At 37.5% G+C, this 20,709-nt stretch overlaps 1 protein-coding gene across 2 annotated transcripts; it reads right to left on the reverse strand.

Moving 5' to 3' along the window:
- Nucleotides 1–8,042: 8,042 nt before the first annotated feature.
- LOC118278730 (phospholipid phosphatase 5) lies at nt 8,043–20,091 on the reverse strand. 2 transcript variants are annotated; one of them, XM_035598058.2, is made up of 6 exons: nt 16,798–16,985; nt 13,667–13,853; nt 12,990–13,059; nt 10,957–11,085; nt 9,143–9,310; nt 8,043–8,579 (listed from the first exon to the last, which is right to left on the reverse strand). In XM_035598058.2, the coding sequence occupies exons 1-6, from the start codon at nt 16,872–16,874 to the stop codon at nt 8,362–8,364; spliced, it is 849 nt and encodes a 282-aa protein (XP_035453951.1). In that variant the 5' UTR covers nt 16,875–16,985; the 3' UTR covers nt 8,043–8,361. The 2 variants fall into 2 exon arrangements, with proteins under 2 accessions (XP_035453951.1, XP_035453952.1); XM_035598059.2 differs by lacking the exon at nt 16,798–16,985 and adding an exon at nt 19,811–20,091 and having other exon boundaries at nt 8,250–8,579.
- Between the last annotated feature and the right edge of the window lie 618 nt (nt 20,092–20,709).

Below are 20,709 nucleotides of genomic sequence, written 5' to 3' on the forward strand. Positions count from 1 at the left end.
ATCTTCAAACACAACACTACCTCACATTAAAGCCGTGACAGATACTTTTAGAACACCATATATGAGGAAAAAATATTTTGAAAATAATAACATCTCACTCATAAGGCCCGGCCTACGATAAAAACCACAACATTTTTTTAAACAATTAAATTACAACTAACACATATCACCATTATAACAAAAAAACCCATAAATGCACATTTAAAGTATCAAAACTATAAAAAACCTAAGCTAAACACAAAATATACAAAAAACATATTAAAATAAAAAAATAACAATTTCAAAATTATACAAAAACTCAAATAGTTACATCTATCATTTTTGCTCTCAGTAGAGGGCGCCACATACGCGTTTGGTCTTGTCAGTCTTTTGAGACTTTGTGGAATAAGACTGCACGCGTGATTAACGGCAACTCATGAGAAAAATTTTTACGAAACAACAGTCAACAAACAATAAGGTAACAAATATATAAGTTGTTCTAAAAGTATCTGCCACGGCTTTAATGGGAGGTAGTGTTGTTTGAAGATTACAATAGTGAAGAAATTTCATAACCCTGGACCAGTTAATTCAATTTGAGAACATAGAGAAGTTAAATACAATTTGACTCTACTCGTAATCAATAATAATTTAAATTAATTTTTTTTTCACTATTGTAATCTTCAAACACAACATTACCTCCCATTAAAGCCGTGGCAGATACTTTTAGAAATTAGTGAATTTACATTACAAAAATAATTTAAAACGAATATTCTAATACACCTTGAGACCAGAGTTTATCATAAAACAAAAAAAAAAATCACTAAATTAAACTATTAAAATAAAAAAAGGGAAAGTTTTAACTTTTTAACCGACACGTCACAATACAAAAAATCAACTAAGTATTTTTTTATAGGCAATAGTCAGCCAAGTTATTTAGTATACAGGTTAGAAAACAAAGCTAGATTCAGTACAGAGACAGCAACCATTGGTTGTCTAGCGCCGACCAATGAATGAAAGTGACTTAATTCAAAATTTCTGTAAGTAACATTCGATTTTATCATAAACTGGCGTTATGAAATATACTCTACAACCAAAGAACTAATCCATTTTAGTAAAAATCAATCGTATGTCATGGAATACGGAAGATATACTAAAATGTATCTATATATTAATACGTGATGCAAAAACTTTGGACCGCTATTTACGAAAATTGCGCGGACGTAGGAGCATAAAATTTGGTATACTTATAGTTTATGTGTAGGAGAAGTGAAGAACGCTAATATTTTTCAAAAATAATGCTTATAAAGTACATTAAATCAATAAATAAAACATTACACACACATGCATAGTATCTGATCGTATTTGACAAAACGTCAAAATCGATAGACATTGCGATGATATTGACGTCTCATATGAATAGAGTTTTATAAAAGAGTTTGTTTGAGTTTGAGTTAAATAAAAATTATCCTTGAACGTATGTTAAGTGGTATTGTAAATTAAATCGTATATGGTTGAATTTCAACCACTAGGCGACCACTAGTATACTATAAATATATTACAATACTATAAATTTCTGAGAATTTCCGACTCATTCCCCACAACTTGCAGTTTTTGGATTCGGTCACTTTCATTCTAAGGGTGCGAATTATGGCTTCGTTACAAAGCGTACAATTTACTATGACAATAGCTACTGTCTCTGTACTGAATCTAACTTTATTTTCTATCCTGTATAACGGAGCAAACTGTAAATTTTGATCTGTTATCTGACTGTTGGTGGTTAAAAAGTAAAAAAATATAATAAATTTGCACTAGTACAACTATATTATTATTTAAAAAATATGGTAACTAAACGACTAAATTAATAAAAGCAATATCACAATCGATTTGTTTATTAATCACATTCAATTAACTCAAAAAATCACGGTTTACTCACGTACATTAATGGAGCAAAGCTCTACTAGTTTCGAGTCACAGAGGGACTCTTCATCATGAGCAGCGTGCGCTGTTTTCTCCGTTAATTTACGTGTGTAAGGCTGCGGTTCCACTGACGCGGAGCGGGGCGGAGAGGAGCTTAGCGGTGCACGAATTGACCAATCACTATGCTCCAAATCTTTTCCATTGAAGCGGAGCGGAGATAAACTCCTTTCCGCCTGATCCGGAGCTGCGGACTACCTAGCGGGTTTACCAGGGCTCCGGCTCGAAAAGCAGGAGAAGGAACGGGGTGGTTTTTAGTCAGTAAGAGTCTGACACTCCCTCTCGCCTCGCCCAAGGCGGGAGAAGTCATTGGATGATTTTCCCCCCTCAAAAAAAAAGCTCCTCTCCGCCCCGCTCCGCGTCAGAGGAAACGCGGCTTAAACCGTGATTTTTAGTTAATGTAGTATGTCTCAAGATAGTTATTATAGAAATCACATTGAATTGATTAGTTTATTTTATCAATGTCTTATACGTCTACCTCAGTTATAATCAATCAAGCTTACGTCTTGTTTGACTTGGCTTGTAAAAGGTATAAAAACTCTTTTTAATAGGAATGATGACGGGGTATGAATATTAAAAATCTATTTAGTCCGTCAGTTAGTAATGAAAAAATATTAGACACGTATTTTTTTATTTTGTCATATAAGATAACAATGCTTAGATAAAACGTGTCAAAGTTTACGAGTGGAAGCTAACTACGTCACTACTGAGTATGAAACGCACTCTAAAGCAACGTCACACGATATTTCAAATCGATATATCTTCGAAAGTATTTGTTTCCGTAAGAAAATAAAAAATACGTGTCTAATATTTTAAAATAATCTATAAGACGGACATTAAAATAAAAAATTGTCATCTACCCTAATGCCATTTTTTGCTTACTAAAAGCATAAAAACTTAGTAAAAAAAACAGCCGTACTTTGCTAACATAATATAGCAAAAATACATACACATATACTTACAAATACATTTAACAATGTACTTTAGAAATACTAGGGCGGCTGAAAACTATTTATCCTAAGTTATTTCTAAATATGACTCGGACATATTGACATAGTGTTACCATAGCCCCGATAGGAGAAAGAACGGTGTGGTGTTTAGTCAGTAAGAGCAATCTTCAGCTCTACGCATCCAACCACTACCAGCCACCTTGCGGATATCGTCACTCCACCTAGCTGGAGGGCGCCCTACACTACGCTTGCCTAGACGCGGTCTCCACTCTAGAACACGTTTATCCCAACGGTCATCGGTTCTTCGACAAATGTGACTGGCCCACTGCCACTTTCAGCTCGCTAATGCTTTGAGCCTCCCATACCGCTGCAACTCCTGTGCACCAGGATCTACAGTAGATACAACCATGAAAACACCGGAACATTGAAGTCCGGCGCGTCCCAGGGACATGAATGACTGTCTTGGATCCCGCAACGAAATAAATCAGAAGATATTATTAGAGGAGAAGAAAAGAAAACGATAGTTTCCACTTCCCTCGGTGAATTTAATGCAGGAGACAGAATGACTTAAGCCTTAAGGCACAAAAGAGACTGCACAACTGGGAGAAGCCCAGTCGCCAAGCACCACGGGAATATTACTTAAAACTAAGTGGGTCCTATGTGTGAGCTGTTATACTTGCTTCCAATGCTTTGAGCTATGTCGGTCACTTTAGTTGTCTTTAAGAGAGTGTCAGACTCTTACTGACTAAACACCACCCCGTTCCTACTCCTGGAAAGAACCAGAGCCTCGGCATCTCACTATGTCATCCGCTACTCCGTTCATACTCCAGTCAACTTAGGATCAACATCTTTTAGTCGCCCTAACTAAATACCGAAATGGTACGTACTTACACCTAATATAAAGTTACTTTTAAACACCACAATCGTCCGACAAGTCGCGCCACCATGTTGTCTACAGAGAGACACTAGAACGAAAACTACGGTTGATATGGTCGCCGGCAACTAGTTGCGCCACCATGTTGTCTACAGAGAGACACTAGAATGAAAACTACGGTTGATACGGTCGCCGGCAACTAGTTGCGCCACCATGTTGTCTACAGAGAGACACTAGAACGAAAACTACGGTTGATACGGTCGCCGGCAACTATGTAGTTGCGCCTCCATGTTGTCTACAGAGAGACACTAGAACGAAAACTCCGATTGACATGGTCGCCGGCAACAAGTTGCACCACCATGTTGATATTACCGTCCCTAGAACTGTATACATTTTGTTGGTAGCGCGACCTGCTCGTATGATGTAGTAGTGTTCTATTAAAATAGGGCTTTTAATAGTAGGGGAGCCCATGATGATAAATTTAGATTTACTCGAGCGTCGTAGGGACCTACTGGATTTGAAATATATGGTGAAAGAAAGAAAAAATGGTTTAATGAAATTTCAAAAATTCCACCGGTGGAGGAAGGGGAATGCACAGATCTTTAAAATTGTTACGCGCAACTTTTGTTCAGATATTTATAGTGTACATGCTACAAGTGTTATAAAAAAACCCCTTAATCTGCCAGTTTGCATGGTGGGTCTGAATATTCGGGACGGTTCAAAACCCTCATACACTCGGAAATCACGCTCAAATGGGCCGATTTTTTAAATGCACTTCTTATAGCATGCTATCTACATCTCTTCTCTCAAAAAGAAACTGACTGGAGTAAGTTAGTTTTTTTTTATTTATATTCAACATGACACTAGGTAATAGGTATTCCCCATTTACTAATCTGACACGCTCGAGTAACTACCGAAATCTCTTTATGGGCTCCCTTACTATAAATTAGTCAAATACTAGCCAGCATAGAAAAATATACTAATACCGCACAATTTCTTCAAAGCAATACCGACTTATCTACTCAAAGAGAAGGTTGCAAATCGGTTGGAGAAAATTCTACAATTTAGTATACTTCCATTTACTGTTATGTCTACATATTAGATACAAATTTTTAGATAGACTGATATGGTTTTGGCTATATTTATGTCTAGAAAAATGTTATTAAAAATGTTTACAGTGACTGTTATTATTATTTATAATAATGGAAGAAATTATTAGATTAAACGAGGTATTACATATAAGTAATAAAATTAAATAAAAATTACCGTAATATTGAGTTATTTTGACCCAGTCTTTAGAACGATGAAAAACTAATATACGCTTTGCTCTAGATTTTTGATGGTACAAGCCGGTAAGCAAGCAGACGGATCACCTGATGGTAAGCAATAGCCGCCGCCCATGGGCAACCGAAACACCAGACGCATTAAAAGTGTGTTGTTGGCCTTTTGGGGGTTAGGAATTTAATGGTTGTTGGATAATCGGGGATTCGGAAGATTGGTGATTGGGTCTCCGTTAACCTCACTCATACAATGAAACACAACACAAGCATTGTTTCACGTCGGTTTTCTGCTCGGCAGTGGTATCACTCCGGTCGAACCGGCCCTGCAGTGCCGAAGCATGTTGCTCTCCCACTCTTAAAATTGCTATTGGACATAGGACTTGGGTCAAAAATACCCTAACGGGTCACAATAACCCGAACCTACCCGATACTCACAATATAAAACTAGCAAACAGCTAGAAATCATTAAAAAGTTACTTATAAGAAAATAACTTTAGTACCAAATAGAAATAAATTAAATTAATTTTGAATATAAATACCAAATTTTCAAGCCTCTGATAGCACTATCTGGTAGATAAAACCCTTACTGCCGTACTCATAGACAATTAACGAACACTAACTATTCTTTAGTAACGAGTCATTACTAACAGTCGTTAACTTAATCCAGTCGGATTAAGTAACCAATAAATGAGTTAGTACGGCAGTTAATTTGGTTACATTTTCAAATGCCAAGATCGATGAATGGAATTTTTCTAAACAATTAATTTTTGAACGAGTTTCAGTCGAAAAGCTACTTATTTATTTATTTATTCGTTTTATCCGATAGATAGTGAGTTATTTACTAGAAACTTTAATTCATACGCGACGTCCTGCGTGAGCGATCTAGAAACGAAAGCGAAGCGGTGCGGTGACACGCGAATACAACGCGATGCGGTGTGACGGCGGCTATGTCCTACGTGCGAGTGAATCGTTTCATTTTCTTTCTGTTTCAAAAACTAATTAATCAGCTGAGCTTATTGTAGACTGACACATGCGTGCTGCCATCTGAACAGGTCCGCTCAAACTGCTGTGTTTCTTTCCTCAAAAGACCACTACAGAATAAACTTGCACGGTTCTCCGACATCTTTAATTGATTTTGTCTGGACTTTAAAAGAGACTATGACTTCTGAGTTTGTTTCGGCATTTCTTCTCAGAGTAGTCCGATAGGAAATGCCGGCCTCATCTAGTTATTTAAGAGATTGACGTGTAAAAGTGTTATTTTATAACCTATTTGCAAAATAAATATCATTTATCATTTAAACGTGACGGCACCGGGTCCAGTTCGCGAGAAAATATCGCACACCTAGTAATATATTGGCACATTTACGGTTTTCATAGTTTGCTTAACTTGTTTAGTTTTTAGTTTTTTTTGACCAATGAACCGTTGTTTTACGTGTGTGAGGGGGGAAACTACAATAATGGTATAATGACACTTACGACCTCTCTCGATGAATATGGAAATAAATAGATTGAAATGCACTTTTAAACACGTAAACCGTATAAAGTCAATTTCGCATTTTTCGCAGTAATGCCAATATATTACTAGGTGAGCGATATCAAGCCAATGGATTGCCTCACCGCATCCCACGTGCGGTTGGTGACGTAGGCCACGTCAATACATTTTGACAGTTTGTAGTTTTCGCGTCTAAATCGCTCACTTCAAAGTTGTAACTCATAGTTTTACAATTTTTATAGTCTTTTTTAAATAATAAAATAACACAAAATGCGTACAGTAGTTGTACCTTTTCAACAACTTATAATAGGGATGATGACGGGGTATGAAAATAAAAAATCTATTTAGTCCGTCAATTAGATAATGAAAAATATTAGACATATTTTTTATTTTGTCATATAAGATAACAATACTTAGATAAAACGAATCAAAGTTAAATAAAACGTACCTAGAAGTGACGTCATGCGATATTTCAAATCAATATATCTTCGAAAGTATTTGTTTCCGTAAGAAAATAAAAAATACGTGTCTAATGTTTCAAAATAATCTACAAGACGGACATTAAAATAAAAATGTGTCATCTACCCTATTATATGAAATAAAATTTACTATAATATGGAATGAATAGCCAACAAAATATAAAATAACTATAGTCTTAAAAAAAAAATAACAACGAAAATGTAATTTGACTTTATAACGATGGGCTTTATTTCATTAAGACACCACAATCGTGCGACTAATCGCGCCACCATGTTGTCTACAGAGAGACATTAGAACAAAAACTACTGCGAACTGCTAGGGAGTGGAACTCCTTGCCGGAGTTGCCGGCGACCGAGTCGATCATAGTTTTTGCGTTCTCTGTTCGTTTTCGTTCAACGTAAAGCACACTCGTACTAAGGATACTTGGTCGAAGACGTTTCACCTGAAGACAACGTGGTTGCGCAACTAGTTGCCGGCGACCGAGTCAACCCTGGTTTTTTTTTACATTTGATGGGTCGACGTTTGGCCGCTATCTCGCCTGATGGTAAGTGATGATGCGGCCTACGATGGAGCACGTCTGCCCATAAGCAACCTATTCACTCGGGCCTTGAAGACACCCAGATTATACCCATCAGGAAACACAGACTCCGGCAAGGAGTTCCACTCCCTAGCAGTTCGCACAAAGAAGCTTGAAGCGAAGCGCTTCGTGCGAGTGGGTGGGATATCTACCATGAAACGGTGACGCCTCGCCGATTGTCTTGTGGTTCGGTGATGGAAAGGACTAGGGGGAATCAAGTTGTGCAATCCCCCCCCCCCCTCCATAAAGTGTCTTTATGAAATAAAGTAATTTAGAAATATATCTATTTATTAGAATATTATTAAAATTACTACTACTTTATTATTACATAAGTTAATATATTATGTATATGTAATTAGAAGTACATACATTTTGAAGAAGAAAGAGATAGGTGTATGTTTTGTGTAGCGTTGTCTCTTTCTCACTGTACCTGAAGGAGTAGGCAGAGATTAATAAATAAGAAGTATTTTGAGTATCTAATACCTTAATTTTAAGGAACCCTAAGTAAAAATAGGCGTACATTAAAACTCATTCCGGTTATCACGTTTTAAGTGACACCTAACAAAGTACGAGTTTGTTTTACGCATAATACCACCAATTTTAAAACCAAAATAATAAATATACAAACATAACATAAAATAAATTAACCTTCATTCAACGTGCGAAAGAGACAACACTACACTCTTTCTCACTCTCTCTCTCTCTTTCCACTCCAAAAGCTTGAAAACTCCTTAAATACCAGACTCACCCCCTACTTAGATCCACTTATCATCCTTCTTAGCCCCCAGAAGGGGGGTGGCTTCTTCTTTTATCTCTTTCACGGGACTGTCAGGCTTCCCGTTGAAATATTTCGCTGAATTCACGCAAGAGACGATGTAAGGAACCCCGGCTAGGTCCGATGATAGCGGGTTGTAGTATTGACGGTAGCAGAATGTCGCCACGCTGAACCCTAACACCGAGCCGACTAGGATATCTGCGAAAAATATAAAAAAAAAGATTTAAAAAATAATAGGAAATGCTTTCAAAATTTAAAATATGTGAACCTCAATTTTTTTAAGTATGATATATATATTTTTTTTAATGGGACAAACCCGCCACAACCTTCCATACCGCTGCAACTCCTGTAAGCCAGGATCTACAGTAGATACAACCATGAAAACACCGGAACACTGAAGTCCGGCGTGTCCCTAATAAACTTAAAACTTTTTCTTAAGTCTGAAAAATACTGCGGTGTGCCTAGCGGGTAATCGAGGCTCCCGCTCGAAAAGCAGGACTACTCCTGCTTTTCGAGCCGGGAACGGGGTGGTTTTTAGTCAGTAAGAGTCTGACACTCCCTCTTGCCTCGCCCAAGGCAGGAGAAGTCATTGGATGACTTTCCCCCTCAAAAAAAAAAGGGTACTGGTAAGCAAAAATACAGTAGCGAACCCATAATGTCAATTTTATACTCCTTAATCCGTTGTCTGTCGGAACGCAGATCTACGCGAGACACAATGTGTTTTCTATACCGACATACAAGTGGTTAATCCATTAACTGACCTTCCCAATGATGATGGTAGTCGCAGCTCCTGGACAGCGCGATGCAGGTGGCCACCATCAGCGGCAGCAGACACGCCATCACGCGCACGGCACTGCCACGCCGGCGTGAGAGCACGCCCAGGCGGCCGCAGATCCACAGCGACGCCGTGCCCAGCGAGCAGAAGGACACTGGAAGAAGAATTTGCGTTATTAACAGACGAAAAGTGTGGGAGAGCCATGCTTCGGCACGAATGGGCCGGCTCGACCGGAGATACCAGAGTGAGGTTATCGGACGTCCAACGTCCAATTATCCCCCTCTCTCCCCCAATCTCCGATTCCCCAACAATCCTTAAATTCCTAACCCCCAAGAGGCCGGCAATGCACTTGTATTTCGGGTGTCCATTGCCGGCTGTGATTGCTTACCATTAGGTGATCAGTCAATGATAAATGATATTTATTTCTGTAAATAGGTCATAAAATAACACTTTTACACGTCAATATTTCAAATAGCTAGATGAGGCCGTCATTTCCTATCCGACTACTCTGAGAAGAAATGCCGAAACAAACTCAGAGGTCATAGTCTCTTTTAAAGTCCAGACAATGAAATAGAGGATAATGTGAGAGAATAGGCATGTTTCCTACTAGTCAAATTAAATACTTTTTCGGATAACAGATCAAAATTTACAGTTTGCTCCGTTATACAGGATAGAAAATAAAGTTAGATTCAGTACAGAGACAGTAGCTATTGTCATACTAAGTACGCTAGTTTCCTACTAGTCAAATTCAATATTTTTTTCGAAACGCCACAACGATATTTTCTATGAACTTTGTATGAAATACTCTAATATGACGTCATCAAAATTTTACGTCAAATGGACACTGGGAAGAAGAATAGGCATGTTTCCTACAAGTCAAATTCAATACTTTTTTCGAAACGTCAAAAACGATAATATTTTCTATGAACTTGATGCAAGTATGCATGAACAGTAATGAGAGACAGAGATAGATATACGTCTGTGGCTAATTTCACATTAGTCAGTCATTTACTATCCTGTTATACAAAACTAGCTTTTATTTACTGGACGATAAAGTTTATTATTGTGCAAACATATATATCAATATGAAAAAAGTGCCTATTACAATAAACGCCGTACTCAGAGTCATTTAATGATTACTTAACCCAGTCCTTAGCAATACGCTAGTTTCCTACTAGTCAAATTCAATACTTTTTTCGAAACGTCAAAAACTATATTTTCTATGAACTTTGTATGAAATACTCTATTATGACGTCATCAGATTTTGACGTCAAATAGCGGACTTAGAAATTTAGCTAGAAAATTAAGTAGTTCATCAAACTTATGAATGAGAGTGTCATTATTTTTGAAAAGTTGTAATAATTTATTTTTGACCCAGTCTTTATCCCTATTAATATTATTAACAGACGAAAAAAGTGGAAAAGTCATGCTTCGGCATGAATGGGCCGGCTGATCGGAGTGACACCACACGGCCTCACAGAAAACCGACTTCAAACAAAGCTTGCGTTGTGTAAGTGAGGTTACCGGAGGCCCAATTCCCCCCTTTCCAATCCCCGATTCCCGAACAACAACCCTTAAATTCCTAACCCCCAAAAGGCCGGCAACGCACTTGCAACGCCTCTGGTGTTTCAAGTGTCCATGGGCGGCGGCGATTGCTTACCATCAGGTGATACGTATGCTCGTTTACGGTTTACGGCGTGTTTCATAAAAAATAGTCAATAATAGTGTCGACGCTCCCTCTAGTCTGACCCAAGGCGAGAGAAGTCATTGGATGATTTTCCTCCCTCAAAAAATACTCACGGCTGCTATGTCCACTGGGGAAAGACTTGCGTCCCTCCAGTATGTCAGCGAGGTCTCCGGTGCAGCCCAGCACCTTGGGCTCCACGCCGTCAGGGAAGCAGCGGTAGTAGAAGTCCGGACGCGGTCGGCCTGACGACAAATATACGATATAAGTGTTTAAACTGACATGGTCACTAACACTATTATTAGAACTTATGACGGGATATTTACTATGTTTATTCACTTTGATGAGTTGAGTGAAACATCCACCCGCATTTACTCCAGTTAATCCGTGATCATGGCGCTTGCAACAGTGCCGAAATATCGGAAACTCACCAAAGTGAATAAACATGGTAAATATCCCGTCATAAGTTCTAATAATAGTGACAAATATACGATCATGGTTTATAGGAGTTTGAGGGGAAGAACAAGAGATATTGGGTGACTGGTAATTAGTGAACGATATTTAAACACGTGATTGTACTCATGATTACAAACAACTTTCCCGAAAAAACCTTTTTACCCGACTGCGCCAGAAGGAGGGTTATGTTTTTCGAGAGTATGTATGTATGTATGTATAATTGTTTGGCACGCTCTTCAGCCTAAACCGCTTGATGGATTTAAATATGAAGACTTAATGAGGGCACATACGACTGGCTTTCTAGAATGGGTCCCGACTGCTTCAATTTTACGATGACTTTCTTGTTTTAGGGTTTTTTCATTTTCATAATATAAAGAAACGCAGTCGGGTTCTTTAGTTTTTTAAATTACCTGTTTTTATTTGTATATTATCACAATAACTAAACAACAAAATTTCGCGCGCGCGTTCTATCGCATGATCAGCTGTTAGCAGCGAGGCGTCCGCGCCCGCGTTGTTAGAAGACTAGTAGGTATGTTGGAACTTTACACGTGCGTGCTAATGGAAAAGCACACATCTTTCTACATAATAAACATAACTTAGTTCAGTCCGCTTCCACCAATATCAAGCTATGTACAGTACTCTCAGCGGATCTTGGCAGGTCTGAACTACGTGCAGAAGGCTGCGCAATAAGTATTTTTTAGAACCAAATGGTGGCATGAGGCGAGGTGCGGGGGCGGCGATCTGGGCTAGAGATCGACCATTTCTAAATACAATTGACCCTTTGCACTTATTGCGCAGCCTTCTGCACGTAGTTCAGACCTGCCAAGATGAGAGTACTGTACTCATGATTACAAATAACTTTCCCAAAGAAACCGACTGCGCCAGAAGGAGGGTTATACTTTTCGAGAGTATGTATGTATGTATAATTGTTTGGAACGCTCTTCAACCTAAACCGCTTGATGGATTTAAATATGAAGACTTAATGAGGGCACATACGACTGGCTTTCTAGAAAGGGTCCCGACTGTTTTAATTTTACGATGACTTTCTTGTTTTACGATGACTTTCATGTTTTTCATTTTCATAATATATATAAAGAAACGCAGTCGGGTTTTTTAGTTTTTTAAATTACCTGTTTTCATTTGTATATTATCACAATAGCAAAACTCTCGTTAACGGAAGACTAGTTAGTATTTTGGAACTTTAGGCGCGCGTGTTAATGAAAAAGCACACATCCATAGCACGCATCTTTCTATATAATAAACATAACTTAGCTCAGTCTGCGTCATGTGACCGTTTCCACTGCTACCAAGCTATGTAGCTGTGCGAGTAGGATGCGCAGCTCGAGTATGCGACGTATCGATAGTAGGGAACCCATCCATAGCACGCATCTTTCCTTATAAAAAACATAACTTAGCTGAGTCCGCTTCCACCAGTGCTAAGCTATGTACCAATGAATATGATTGGTGGAAGCCAAACGCATCCACAGCGACGTAGCATAGCACATCTCTGGTGGAAAAGCTCCCAAGGGGCGGTAAAGCTAGGGGGAAACTGATCTCCTTCATTTTTGTGTGACCAAAAAACAGTTCGGGTCTGGGTGTCATGTGCATGTGAACTTATATGTTTGTAAACGCACCCACGACACAGGAGACAATCCTAGAATATGGAGTCACATTAAAAAGAGTGGTTCCTTACCGACAATGAGTTTGACCATATCAGTCAGCACGCCATTGATGCCAAGAGCCAAAGACCATGATAGCAGAATCTGTAAACAATTAATAATAGGGTAGATGACTAATTTTTAATTTAATGTCCGTCTTGTAGATTATTTTAAAACATTAGACACGTATTTTTTATTTTCTTAAAAAAAAATTATACTTTCGAAGATATATCGATTTGAAATATCGCGTGACGTCACTTCTAGGTACATTTTATACGTAGAAATGACATATTTGCTCCCACTCCTAAACTTTGATTCGTTTTATCTAAGTATTGTTATCTTATATGACAAAATAAAAAAATACGTGTCTAATATTTTTTCATTACCAAACTGACGGACTAAATAGATTTTTGATTTTCATACCCGGTCCCACTTATATTCGCCTTGTATATTTCTTTCGTAAATCTGCTTTCTTGGAAATGAGAGCCTTGAGAAGTATGTGTGGAGTAAAACTGAGTGATCGAGTGAAAAATAGTGTTGTTAGACAAAAGTGTGGTTTGAAAGACGATGTAGTGACAAGGATTGAAAAGGGAAGGAATTACGATGATTTGGACATGTATGATATGTATGTATGTATGACTTAAAATACGTCATAAAGGTTTCGGCTTACATTATTAAATATTTGTAAAACTACATGGATAAGTGTCCTCACCTCAAAAGCATCATTGCAATCGTTATACCAGGCCCACGCCATGAGAGATATGAGACACGGCACAGCGAGCACTATGGTCCACAGGACACTGCCCGGCACGTAGGAGTCCACACGAGGGTACATGTAGTACGTCTCCAGCTCAGCCTTCTGCACCACACGGACGAACGGTATCATTGTCTCCATGTAACTGTGGACAGCAGGAATGATAGGTTTCATTTTGATAAAATATATATTAGCCGTCTTTTTTTTTACATTTTATGGGTCGACGTTTGGCCGCTATCTCAAACTCAAACTCAAACTCAAAATATTTATTTGCACATTAAGGTAGGTATTACAGATCTTAATTTAAATGTTAAGTACATCTCACCTGATGGTAAGTGATGATGCAGCCTACAATGGAGCACGTCTGCCCATAAGCAACTTCCGTGAGACATACTAAATTATTATTAGAACTGTTGCAAGCGCCATGATCACGGATTAACTGAAGTTAATAGTTAATTAGTTAATCCATGATCATGGCGCTATTGGCGCTTGCAACAGTGCCGAAATATCGGAAACTCCCCAAATTGAATAAGCATGGTAAATATACCGTCATAAGTTCTAATAATAGTGTTAGTGACCAAGTCAGTTTAAAATCTAACATACTAAATTAACACATTCAGTGCCACTGTCTCGCCCGGAGAGTTCATGACACTTTTATTATATTCCAGTGCCGTAGACTCGCCTAGCGAGTTCAATGTTTTTGCTCTTTCTTTCCAAAATGCATGGTGTATTTTCTGCTTAAAATAATACTGAAGACTAAAGATACCCTAATCTAAAGAATTGCATAGAGGGTGCGACTCAACGGTTCTAGAATTAAATTTACATGGACTCTCTGGGTGTGTTGGTGGCACTGAATGTGTTAATTATTATGTTATCGGTTTACTCACGTAACTGTTTGACGAGGAACTCGACTAGTTTCATTGATGAACATGAGCCTCTAGCATGGCTTGAAACTAGTCGAGTTCCTCGTCAACAATTGCGTGAGTAAGCCGATAACATAATAATTAATAAGAATGTTAGGTTTCATTTTCAGTGCCGGCGTTAGGGGGGGGGCGTGATGGGGCGATGGCCCAGGGCGACAAATTCTGGGGGGCGCCAAGGTCTGAAGTTGGAGTCTCTCGCCTCTCCTGGTGCAAACCCTCAGAACTGTGCTCTACGCTCTGTGCATAAGGAAAGATGAAATTCTTAATATAATTTCACTTGGGATCAGCAAAAAACTAACACTTGATATTGCTTCCCTCAAGTGGGCGCCACAATATTTTCGCCCGGGGTATCAGTGGCCCTTACGGCGGCACTGTTCATTTTGATACAATATACAGGATGTAGGTTTGAAACCACAACAAAACTCGGGGGTATGTCACAGTAGTAATAAATGTTCGATTTAAAACAAGGTTTCTGGTCAATAGGTAAAAACACGGCTATAATAAATTATTTCAGTTCGGCAGGCGAAACAACAATTTGTGGATCACACAAAGAGTTGCTCCGTGCGGAAATCGAACCCGCTACACGTTAGCGGCAGCTAGTTGCCCGGCCATCACACCAACCGTACAGTCATAATATAACTACATTGGAAGCTTGGCAGTGGGTGTTTATTTGCTTTATATAAATAGAATACCTCATTATCAATGAGAATACATGCAAATATATATGAAATACTAGCTTCTGCCTGCGACTTCGTCCGCGTAAAATTAAAAAAATTAAGGTTGTACTACCCCTAACATTTAGGGGAATAGATGTTGGCCGATTCTCATAGATACCGGATAAGCACAAAAAATTTCATCAAAATCGGTCAAGCCGTTTTGGAGGAATATGGCAACAAAACTGTGACATGAGAATTTTATAAATAGAGATTGGTACTTTGGCTGTCTGGTGAGATGTACTAAGCGTTGCCAGGCGTTCAGAAAAAGCCAGACATGGTCAGGCTTTTTGATTGTGTGTCTGGCCAAAATTAATAGTATTCGGATGGTGTCCGGCTTTTGTTGGGTATATGGTAAACATAAAAACGCTTGGTATTTACATTCCTTTTTCTGTCCTATCTATACTAATATTATAAAGCTGAAGAGTTTGTTTGTTTGTTTGAATGCGCTAATCTCCAGAACTACTGGTCCGATTTGAATAATTCTTTTTGTGTTGAATAATGCATTTATCGAGGAAGGCTATAGGCTATAAAACATCACGCTATGACCAATAGGAGCCAAGCAGAGCGGGTGAAACCGTGCGGAAGTAGCTAGTTAATAATAAGTCGCGAAATCCTCAATCTTGTAGGGTTTCCAGCCTTTTTAATCACATGTCCGGCCAAGCTGGCTGGCCTGTCCGGCTTTTATGTTTGGGGACTTGGAACCTAGATGTACCTATGGTGTTAAAAGAGCCAACTTAAGGGCTAGACAATTGAGATTGAACAGTTTTTTTTTTAATGAGACAAGCCTGCCACAACCTCCCATACCGCTGCAACTCCTGTAAGCCAGGATCTACAGTAGATACAACCATGAAAACACCGGAACACTGAAGTCTGGCACGACCCAGGGATATGAATGATATGAATGTCTTGGATCCCGTAACGAAATAATAAGAAAATATTATTAAAGGAGAAGAAAAAGAAATAATAACAATTTACACATTTTTATGTGTTTGCATGGAGTGCACCTCTACCTACCCCTTCGTGGATTTAAAGACCGTGATGTGTGATTATGTTTATTTCTTTTTATCAGAAAAATTAAAGTGCGATAGTAAATAGTTAAATCGTTATTTAATATTTAAAAGACAGCACAACACATCAAAATGAGTAATTTAATGACTCAGTAATAATTATAGCCATAAACTGATACGGTTTTGATGACATCACACAGTCAACATCATATTTGTAAATCTAAAACGGTATATTTGATTCCGCCGAAAAAATAAAAATGGAAATTTTGCGTTCAATTTTATCACTTAAAAATGTTATTTTAGGAAAAGTTAGATAGATATATGCTAGATTGATAATTGTAAAGTTAATTTAAATAAGATTTAGATACAATCAAAAGATATTTCATTGATAAAATCGACAAATGTGTTTGTAAATAGTAAGTGAACATATGGATGCGACTTACCAAAAAGTGGTGACTAGCATTATCCGAACCACAATTTCAATAAATAAATTAAAGTTTGCCGACCTTATTAAAGCCATGTTTATTATGTTTTTTACACAAATAAATAAATAACTTCGTTAAAACCTTTTTGCAACACAGAAAATTTTGATAATGGACTTGACGTTTTGTTGTTTCGTTCGGAAATTATGTTTTTTTTTTCAACACAGTTTTGTTATCAGTTAGCGGATATACGTTTTGTTTTTGCAAATGTAATTTAGTTTTATTAGAATATGTCTGTAAAATATTGATATTTGTAAATAAAAATTTTGGTCTGGATTTTAAAAGAGACGATGCCCTCTGAGTTTGTTTCGGCATTACTTCTCAGAGTAGTCCGTTAGAAAATACCGACCTCATCTAGATGTTAATAATTTTGACGTGTAAAAGTGCTCTTTTGTAGCCTATTTGCATGTTCTTAGCAGGTGGCGGCTTGTCGTTCTATGTGGAGGACTAAGGGGGAGGCCCTTGTTCAGCAGTGGACGTCTTTCGGCTGATGATGATGATGATTGTATACGTTCTTTTATTTTATATAAGAAAAGATTCATCAAATAAATCCAAAGACGTAGTCAACCAATAAAAACAAATGACTTAATTTAACATCTTCTCACTCCCAACACAATAAAATCAAATTTTTTTCTACATATTCCTCTTTTATAAACAGAATATACGTCTGTGTGTGATTTTAGGTTTCTGAATTTCCGAACGCTGCAATCAAGGCTAGGTCATAAGTTATTGATCCAGCCTGCAAGGTTAACAGTTAGGTCTTGTTGATATAGTTAGGTATGAGGCTGTACTTACCTATGCTTAAGTTGCGATTTTTTATAGTTTGATTGCTAAAGTAAATAGTAACAATACCCTAGAAAGGATAGTTATAATATAATTTGAAATAAGAAAGACCCAATTATTGGTTTTGTCATCTTAAATAGATCCGTAATCACAAATTTCGAAAGTTAAGAATTGCTAAAAAGAAATATTTCTTGGGCTTTATTTAACCTTAACTTTTTTGTGAACAAAACTTATGTTTCTACAACATATTATCAATTCACACAAAGGGCGTGAATTTATTAAATGTCTCGACAGGACTCTAATTTCATATTCTATTTAAAAGTAGAATTAGATTTATTGATTAGGTTCCATTTTTACTTATTTTAATTCATTTACATTCACATTCCGATTAGATATCGGCGTGTGAGTGTGGTTATCGAAGGTTTAATGTCCAACTGCCGTACTCAGAGTAATTTAATGGTTACTTAATCCAATGCTTAGCAATTGTTTTCGATACAAAATCGTTACTAAGGAATAATTTAAGTTATCATTAAATATCTCTGAGTGCGGCAGTTTCGCATACAACGTGCTTCTAACTGTGTTACTACCGGGGCAGTCTGATTGGCCGGCTTGGAGTATCCAACCAATTAGAGTGCCGTACGCGCTCTTTTCGATGTCTTCGTAAGTAAAGCATACTCGTACTAAGGGTAACAGGTGTCCGGAGTTGCGGACTACCTAGCGGGTTTACCGGGGCTCCGGCTCGAAAAGCAGCAGTAGGAACGGGGTGGTTTTTAGTCAGTAAGTGTCTGACACTCCCTCCCGCTTCATTCAAGCCGGGAGAAGACATTAGATGACTTTCCCCCTCAAAAAAAAAGGGTAACAGGTGTCCATTGCGCTGACTACTTACCACCATTTAAAGATCTGCTTGAATTACCTTTTAAAACATATCCCAACATTTTTGATGTGTTGCGATTGAGCTCTAATTATACCTAAATACACAGATTTACAGATTTACAGATTTCCTTCCGTTTTTTAAATAACTTGGGCGGCTGCATACTTTATTGAGATTAGCTGTCAGTACAGTCTGCTACCAAGTAAGATTAAACAAAGATTTACTCTTGAAAGTGTGATGGTAAATCTTTACTAACATCCATAATTAATTTAGGTATTATCAAATTCATTTACTTAATAATAATTTTACAGACTATAAAAATGAAAAAAAAAGTTTAAATAGTAAGTACCATTTATTTAATTAAAAAATACAAAATATTTTCCGTAATTTATTGAGAGCCTTGTCCGTGATTTGTACCAACGTTGCGACTCCAGTGACTTCCAACCAGTGATCTCCTAATTTTTGGTGACCTACGTAGGCTTCCATGACAACAATGAAGATTTTGACAAAACTCCTGTTAAGAAGAAGCCTTTTGTTCAGCACTGAATATACCAGTTGATGATGAAAATAAATACTTTAAAACATGGGTTGACGTTTGGCCGGTATCTCGCCTGTTGGTAAGTGATGATGCGGCCTACGATGGAGCACGTCTGCCCATAAGCAACCTATTCACTCGGGCTTTGAAGACACCCAGGTTATACCCATCAGGAAACACGAACTCCTACTTCTACTACCTACCAATAAAACGTATATATAGGTATATACGTATACATATACTATGTACTTTTGTTCTTTAGAAAAATTCAATGCTCTCACTCACATCACTTTAGGATTTTGTCCTGTTTCGTGGGCTCGGTTACAAACATATAAGATCACATGCACACGACACCCAGACCCACAATTTGTATATCACACAAAGAGTTGTTCTATGCGGGAATCGAACCCGCGACACGTTGCACTGCTGCCAGTTGCCCAGCTTTCGCGCCAACTATAATATATAAAGCTGAAGAGGTATTTTTCTTAGAACGCGCTAATCTCTGAAACTACTGGTTTGATTTTAAACATAATTTTTGTGTTGGGTAAAACATAAAAAAATATCGAGGAAGGCTATAGGCTATAAAACATCACCCTACGATCAGTAGGAGCCGAGCAGAGCGCGTGACCAAACTTATTTCACAGTGTCCACACACTGTGAAATAAGTTTATAATACAGTTTAAACACAAGATTTAAAGGAAATAAAAATACAGTTTTCATTGTTTCATTGATAAAATAATCATTTTTATTTGTAAACAAATAACACCAATATGACTATGACTTACCAAAAAGCGATGAATACTAAAACTCGCACGTATATATTCATAAATAAATTAAAATTTGCGGGGCGTATAAGCCCCATTTCGGCAAGTTTTTGAGAAATCTTATGGATGAGTCTAATATGCAAATTCTGCGTAGCAGCCAATACCACAGATCACTGTATACTAGTCAGGCGAATACTGAAAAGCGAGTTATTTTGTTATTGAAATTGACATTACAATGTTTCGTTCAGAAATCGGAATTATTTTGCAGAGAGACGTTTCGTTTTTGCATTTGTATTTTTACAGATATCTTAACTTTTTTGAAGACGAAATGGCTATTGAATAACTTATTAAATATTTAAGCATTTATTCGATTATTTGTAGTAAGATAAGAATGTTTAATATTACATCCGAGTTTAAATTAAATCATTGTAAAACTAATTATTAATATATAACTGAATTTAGAAAACTTTCTAAGAGCTTGAGATGCGTTTTTATCTTTAAAAATATTTTATAAGCTATTTTTCGTAGCTATTTAGTACTTGATATGAAATATTATATAGTTTTTCAAATTCTGAACGATACATCGGACCTCATTGAATGTATTTTATTGATCTAATCTGCAAAGCCATCTATTTAATAGGTAATAACTAACGTCCCCGTTTTAATTCTTGATGGGGTAAACAGAGGTGTGTTTATAATGGAAATGTCGCTTTTTATCAGTAACTAGCTACTTCCGCGCGGTTTCACCCACTCTGCTTGGCTCCTATTAATCGTAGCGTGATGTTTTATAGCCTATAGTCTTTAATTACTTATATTTATTAAATTTATAAATTATAAACTTCCGCGCGATTTCACCCGCTCTGCTTGGCTTCTATCGGTTATAGCGTGATGTTTTATAGCCTATAGCCTTCCTCGATAAA

The sequence above is a fragment of the Spodoptera frugiperda genome, chromosome 24, assembly GCF_023101765.2.
Source record: "Spodoptera frugiperda isolate SF20-4 chromosome 24, AGI-APGP_CSIRO_Sfru_2.0, whole genome shotgun sequence".
NCBI lineage: Eukaryota > Metazoa > Arthropoda > Insecta > Lepidoptera > Noctuidae > Spodoptera > Spodoptera frugiperda.